General features: G+C 37.2%; 1 protein-coding gene across 1 annotated transcript; it reads left to right on the top strand.

The window, feature by feature from the left end:
* LOC130550230 (butyrophilin-like protein 2) lies at positions 1 to 3,222 on the top strand. The gene is made up of 4 exons (XM_057327652.1): positions 1 to 77; positions 403 to 471; positions 2,435 to 2,785; positions 2,939 to 3,222. The coding sequence occupies exons 2-4, from the start codon at positions 420 to 422 to the stop codon at positions 3,220 to 3,222; spliced, it is 687 nt and encodes a 228-aa protein (XP_057183635.1). The 5' UTR covers positions 1 to 77; positions 403 to 419.
* Positions 3,223 to 7,666: the final 4,444 nt, after the last annotated feature.

Below are 7,666 nucleotides of genomic sequence, written 5' to 3'. Positions count from 1 at the left end.
GAGTTTTTAATGTTCAGACGGGACGTCTTTATTCATTGACACCTGATGTGATGCATCTCACTGTTATTACAGTGTTTGTGAGTATAAACTATAAATGTCTGACTGTCTTATATTCTGTTTTTATGGATTTATTTCTCATTTCTGTTGGAAGCATTGATATTGTGTAGATGTATGTGTGATATAGTGCATTTCATGAGTTCGTGTTTAAATCTGATCTTTGACAGATTGACAGATGAACAAACTCTTTCTGAACTCTGTTTCCATCACATGATCTTCACCAGTTTAACCAGTTCTCTCCTGACAGACTGAATTATAATAAATGATGTGGTATTTTATGTTAAATGTTCTCATATCATCTGTGTCAACTGACTGTTGTATACATGTTTTTCTTTTCTTTTTCAGTGACGTGTCGTTCAGAGATGAAGTTCATCTGTGTGATTTTACTGATTATTACTGGAATTACACTATCAGGTAAATGTTTACTGTGTTTACATGTGTAAATATGAGTAAAATGAGGTAATAATTAATCAAACTGTGTCGGATTAACGTTTGCGTCAAAAGTATTAGAATAAATGACATTTAAAATGTGTTTATTCCTCTGAAGTGAGTACTTGAGGTGTCTCTCTGTAGAGAGCAGGACAGACATCATATCATCTCTTATGATCATGTTTGATACACAACACTGGACATCACTGACACATTTAGAAATGGGGCTGTGCAAAAATATCTATACATGTAACTATCGCAATATTTTTTTCTATAGTGTATTGGTATTGATACCTCTACTATTGCTATTTTTTTACTCATGTCATATACATACGGCCAAAAGTAAGCGGAAGCGAGCATGGTGAAAACTATAAGAACGCTTGGAGCTCTCAGAGCTGATGTGTGGGTGCTTTGGTTTTCAAAATAAGTCATGGTTATATAAAATAATGCTGTTTGTAAGCTTCGCAAGTCATGACACAAGTCACTTGGCTACTGCAGTGCATTAGACGAAAAGTTTATTAAGAAAAGTAACAATGACATTTATTGTGCTTTCACGGATGTGACACCAGCGCATTTACAGCACGGATGAACCAGGGGTTTTATACTGCCCATGTTCAGTGTGCACCACAACAGCCAAGTGAGCCACCTTATTCCCCTGTGCTACCCACTCAGTGATGTATAAAGTACCTAAAAGCAATACTTGAGTAAAAGTACAAATATCTTGCCAGAAAATTACTTTGGTAGAAGTGAAAGTAACCTTTTAGAACATGACTTGAGTAAAAGTCTTAAAGTAACAGATAAATATTGTATTTAAGTATCAAACGTACTTTTTTATATTAAATCTACTTAAGTATTTAAAGTAAAGTTCAACCAAACGTTGTTAATAAAAATGTTTTTTAGCATAAAGATATAAAATGGTGCTTACATAGAAATGTACAACTTTGAAAAAGCTCTGTCTCAAGCTCAGTAGTTTTATCTGGAACAACATGTTGCCAAATTCCTAAACTATCAAAATACAAGTTCAGAAACCACATCTTAATAATTTTACTTTATAAATTATAACTTTATAAAAGGATAGTTCCCTCCACCCCAATATTATCCCTCTAAGAGAACAACTTGGAAAAAAATCTGGAAATCTGTCTGGCCCTTACTTCTTTCTTTCCTTGTATTTCCCTCACAGTAACAACCCAGTCATTTGATAATCCATTGAAACTGAAAAATGTGCTGTTTATCTTTAAAAGAAGCAGCACATTAAAACATTGTGTTGAAATAAACCGCGGAGAGCACCTTTTTGCACTTTCACATTGAGCTTTAACCAATGATTAGTTCAGCATTTTCATGGTGACCCGATCGCAGACTTGTCTATTTCAGTTCTGTTTCTATGCTTTTATTTTGTAATAACGAACATGCTTAGGAGAAATGTATCAGAGTAAAAGTATATATTTGGTTCAGGAAATGTGGTGGAGTAAAAGTCTGCAGAAATATAAAGACTCAAGTAAAGTACAGATACTCCCGAAAAATACTTAAGTACTGTCCTTAAGTATTTTTAGTTCGTTACATTACAACGCTGTACCCACTTGAGGGGCGCAAACCACAGTTTGGGAACCCAAACCTCTGATCTAAAGGTCCATGCATCACACATCATGGCCACTCTGCAGAGGTAAGGGATGTTTTTACACTTATCCTTACAGAAAACCCCCGGTGGTGCACAGCATGTTGTATTTCTAGCTCTACTTTTTACATTTTCTATTTAAAGAATTGCAATATATCGCAAATGTGTATCGCATCGAAATACATATATATTGTATCGGGACCCATCTATCGTGATATGTATCGTATCGTGTGCAATACACAGCCCTATTTAGAGATGCATAGTTGATCAATGTAATTCATTATAACTGTTTAATTGTTGTGACAAATGAAATGTTTCATATAAATCTGATATCAGATGAGTACGAGGTGATCGGGCCTTCAGCTCCTGTGATGACTGTATCTGGTGAAGATGTGATTCTGCCGTGTTCTATCAAACCCAACATCAGTGCTGTGAACATGAGAGTCGAGTGGTTCAGACTTGATCTGAAAGGCTCAATAGTTCATCTGTATAAAGATCATAAAGACATAAACACAGATCAGCTTCAGTCGTACAGAGGAAGAACTCAAGTGTTTACAGAAGAACTAGAGAAAGGAAACACATCACTCAAACTCTCAAGAGTCCAAATCTCTGATGAAGGATGTTACAAGTGTTTCATTCAGTCTGAATCCTGGAGTGATGACACAACTGTTGATCTCAGAGTTGAAGGTGAACAAAATAACATAAAATGAGTTTAGTTATGATTGTTTAGTGTCTTGTTAGTGATGCTGTTTAACCATTTTGTTTTTACTGCTTGTTGTTAGAATTTCAATAAGCCAGAAAAAAATCACAATAAATGTTTTTCATCGTTGTCTTGTGTAGCTGTAGGCAGTGTTCCAGTGATCACTGTAGGTGGGTTTGATGGTTCTGGTGGTCTTCATCTACAGTGTGAATCTAAAGGCTGGTATCCTGAACCTGATATTGTGTGGCTGAACAGTGAAGGAGTCACTTTAACATCTGAATCTCCAGACACACACAGAGATGACACAGATGGATTCAGTGTGAAACACATGATCACTGTATATAACACTGACACTAAATATCACTGCAGAGTCAGAATGAGACATCACATGATGGAGGCTGAAATGATCACATCCAGTGAGTAAGAGTACCAATATTTTTTTCTGGTACTCGCCGATACCTATACCTATACCGATGCCTGTATAATGTACAATTATGTTAATAAACCAGTATCTTACTGGTACATTTTCTTTTTTTCTTTTGTTTTTATTTATACTTAAATTGAAGTATTATTCTTTCATTGAGTTCTATTTTTAATGATAAGTAGTACAATTTTACTAGCACATTTACTTCAGTTTACTAAAGTAAACAATATTCTCTGTGGTCGAATTATAAAAAAAATTCAAGGGGGATATTGTGGTAAAATATGTGGGAGTTATAACTTGTCCAAGTTAACCGGACTTTTATTTTGACGGGACGCCGCAAAGAGCCTTTGTTTAAGTTTACGGGACTTTTATTTTGACGGATCCCCGCTAATGGTGTTTGTTTATGTGTTCGTGTCCTCGTATAGTGAAATGTTGGCGCCTAAATTACCACAACCATCACACGTTCAGTACACGCAACCGCGCCACTCTTTCACACACAGACACGCAAAACAAGCAGAATACATATTTAAACAGTATCTCAATATTTTGTTAGCTGTCACGTTCAACGTTAGTTGTTAGCTGTTCAGCACTAATTTCTTGTTAGGAAATAATACATTTGCCAGATTCCGTGCCATTCCGTGTTATACAGCAAATTCTGTTTTAATGCCTGGATTTCTCGATTCCGTCTGCGTTTTCCGCATTGCGGAAATCATAGGGCTCTATGTATGTCACATGAGGTATCGGTCTTTGGTATCTGTGTGTCATTATGAGTACAAGTACGAGTACATGAGCTTGGTATCGGGCCATAGCTTGGTGCATCCCTAATGTTAACAGCTAAATTTGAACTGCTGCTAATATTATTTTACCACATTTGCATACTGTTTATTTAGTTGTGCTAAATATGTTATATTTATATATAATCTATGATACATCATAATTATATTTTTCAACATTTAGTGTCACTCTAGCCATAAATGCCTGCCTTTGAACGATGTTTATTAGCTTTTGTAGTCAAGAAGGTGAATTGTCCAGGAGAAAGGGCAACCAGTAGGCTAAAATAATGAATTACAGCATTGGTTTGCAGTTTAAGAATAAAGAGATGGTCCTGCCAAACAACAAAGTAATTGCCGAACAACGGCTTTGAACTTGCGTAGGCGATTCATGAAGGACTGCTCCTTTAAGGAAGATTATACTGCCTTTATAGAGGATGTGATTGCTAAAGATTATGCTGAAAAGGTACACTAGGAAGATCTTGAGAGACTGGACGGACGTGTGTGGTATATACCTCATCATGGGGTTTACCATCCACACAAGAAAAAGATCAGGATTGTTTTTGATTGTAGCTCCACGTACCAGGGTCTTCATTGAATCAACAGCTGCTCCAGGGTCCAGACTTGACATGTCCCCTTTTAAGTGTTTTTACAGGATTCAGAATTGAACCCATTGCTTCAATGGCTGATGTAGAATCCATGTTCTACCAAGTAAGATTTCTTCCAGAAGATTCTGACCTTTTAAGGTTTCTGTGGTGGCCAAAGGGCAATATTAATAAGAACTTGGAAGAGTTCAGGATGGTGGTACATTTGTTTGGAGGTTCCTCATCTCCAAGTTGCTCCAATTATGCACTTAGGAAATGTGCAGAGGACTATGTGGATTTGTTTTACCCCAGAACAGTTGAGACCATAATGAATTGCTTTTAAGTGCATGATTACCTTACTTCAGTGCCCACAGAATCTGATGCTATTCAACTGTATGATGAACTTATAGATATGTGAGAGAGGAAAAGAAGTGAAGGACCATGATTTGAATTGTGATGAGCTTCCCATGGAAAGAGTACTAGGTGTACAGTGGTGTGCTGAATCTGACACCTTTAAATTCAAGGTAGTACTTAAAGATTCACTAGAAGAGGGATTCTTTCAGTGATTAGTAGCATATACGATCCTCTTGGATTCTTGTCTCCAGTGATACTTGTAGCAAAGAAGATTCTTCAAGATCTCTGTAGAGAAAAGTTTGGATAGGACACTATTATACCCACAAAGTACGTTCAGAGATGGAGAAATTGGCTTGATGATCTCCATGACTTGGAAAGATTTGAGATCAAAAGATGTGTGAAAACTGGAGAATTTGGAAAGGTCATGTCAGCTGAGCTACACCACTTCTCTGATGCTTGTGGAGAAGGCTATGGTGTGGTATCTTACCTGCTCTTGCACATCCAGCAAGGTTCTGTACATTCTGCCCTTTTGATGAGTGAATCTTGTGTAGCACCATTAAAACCTTCCACTATTCCTCATATGGAACTTACCGCCGCCACTCTTGCCAGTCGAATAGATAAATTGTGGAAATGGATCTAAGAATGGAATTGCAAGATTCAGTGTTTTAGACCGATAGCACTGTTGTGTTGAAATATATTCAAAATGAGTACACCAGATTTAAGTGATTTGTTGCAAATAGAGTTGCAGACATCTTGAGAACATCTAACACAACTCTATGGAAGTATGTTAATTCCTCAGTTAGTCCTGCAGACTTCAGCTCAAATGGATTAAGAGTGAGTTTTTTACTCAAAGAGCAGATGTGGATAGCTGGTCCTCCTTTTCTCGTCAGATCCCAGGAAGAATGGCCACCTAATCCAGTTGAGTTTGAGAAAGCCATGTTTTCAGATCCAGAGATCAAGAAGGAATTCTTGGTCAAACGCTGCAAGTTGAAATTCAAGGTTTAGATTGTTTCCTTAACAACTGGAATCAAAACAGAGTCAATTGGGCGATTTCAAAAAGAACATGCACAAATTACGATCCAGTATTGCTAAAGGATATCTTTCAGTAGGTGAGCTGAAGGAAAGTGAACTGGAGATCATATGCTTTTCCCAAAGGATGAGGTTTCCAGAGGAATTTGAGGCTTTATAGAGAGGGGACGAGGTCGACATGCTAGCAAAGCTTCGGCAGAAATGTTGGATTCCAGGTGCCAGTTCAGCCATACGAAGGATCTTATCCAGGTGTGTAACCTGTAGAAGATTACAAGGATCAGCAGGATAGAGTTCAAGTAGAGTTTTACCAGATGAACCACCATTTACTCGAGTTGGAGTAGACTGTTTCGGTCCATTTGAAATCAAACGTGGATGAGGCACAGTAAAACGATATGGAGTTATCTTTACCTGCATGTCTGTAAGAGCTGTAAATATCGAAGTCCTTGCATTATTAGACACTGATTCCTTTATTCATGCCTTACAACGATTTATAGCCTGACGTGGTCAAGTATCAGTGTTGTATTCAGACAATGTAAGCTACTTTGTTGGAGCAGAGCGGGAGTCGAAAGAAGCTATAAAAATCTGGAATCACAATTAAATCAATGATGTGTTAATCCAGAAGGGTATTAAATGGATCTTTAATCCTCCCACTGGATCCCATTATGGAGATCAGTGAGGAAAATATTGAATTCCATATTAACTGGACAGAGATTGGATGATGAGGGTCTTCATACGTTTCTTTGTGAAGTGGAGTCAAAAGTTAACAATTTTCCTATCACTAGATCATCTATGGATCCTAATGAGCTGGAAGCTTTAACGCCCAATCATTTACTTCTTTTAAAAACTCAACCATGATACCTCCTGGCCTGTTTCAAAAGGAAGACTTATATGTACTGTACATCGCAGATGGTGACAAGTCCTGTACATGTCTGACTTATTCTGGAAGAGGTGGACAAAAGAATACTTACCGTAGTTACAACAACGGCAAAAATGGTTGTCAATCAAAATATATTTTCAAGTTGGAGACATTGTTCTGATTGTTAATGAGGCTGCCCCTCGCAACTCATGGATTATGGGAAAAATTGTTGCTACATTATCTGATAAAAGAGGACTAGTTCGTCAAGTCACAGTTAAAACAAATACTAATTGCTTGGACAGACCAGTCACAAAGGTCTGTTTATTACTTGAAGCTGAAAAATTGTGCAAATGATTGATTCCTAAGGACTTTTATGCAATGCAATATGGACCTTTATGCAATCCAAAATTGACTTTTTATATGGACTTTAAAATGCATCTACATTTTCATACATTTATAATGATATTGTGTCTTTTAAAATGTAATGTTTGTTCTCATGGTTATAATTGTCTGATTATTACCTTTATGGATTTGTAACAATCATGGGGACGGAATGTAGTGAAATAATTAATTTTCCTTTTCTTCTTTGGTGGTTCACTTCCGTTTCCTATATATCTGGTGTGTTAATTTGTTTGGGCAGGTGGAAGGGGGTGAGCAACGGGATGGCCAACTTTCTGTTGACTCTTGTATCGGCTTCCAATACAATTTAGCCGAACAGCCACATAAAAACCAAACTGATTGTTTTGTCTGTTTGTACATGTGTACATGACGTGTACAGAAGTTTCCCCGTTTCTCAGTCTCTCTGGCTAAATTCTATTGGAAGCCGATACAGTCGGTGTCATGCAAACATT

The sequence above is a fragment of the Triplophysa rosa genome, unplaced genomic scaffold (genome assembly GCF_024868665.1).
Source record: "Triplophysa rosa unplaced genomic scaffold, Trosa_1v2 scaffold25_ERROPOS5509801+, whole genome shotgun sequence".
Classification (NCBI taxonomy): Eukaryota; Metazoa; Chordata; class Actinopteri; order Cypriniformes; family Nemacheilidae; genus Triplophysa; species Triplophysa rosa.
The sequence above is the reverse complement of the archived record's forward strand: the minus strand, read 5'-3'. Positions and strand labels throughout refer to the sequence as shown.

Excerpts from the sequence above, each read along its gene's own strand:
- LOC130550230 (XM_057327652.1), top strand. The coding sequence starts at position 420 with ATGAAGTTCATCTGTGTGATTTTACTGATTATTACTGGAATTACACTA. Across the intron at positions 472-2,434 it reads TACTGGAATTACACTATCAG|ATGAGTACGAGGTGATCGGG; the intron begins GTAAATGTTTAC and ends ATCTGATATCAG. Across the intron at positions 2,786-2,938 it reads TGTTGATCTCAGAGTTGAAG|CTGTAGGCAGTGTTCCAGTG; the intron begins GTGAACAAAATA and ends TGTCTTGTGTAG.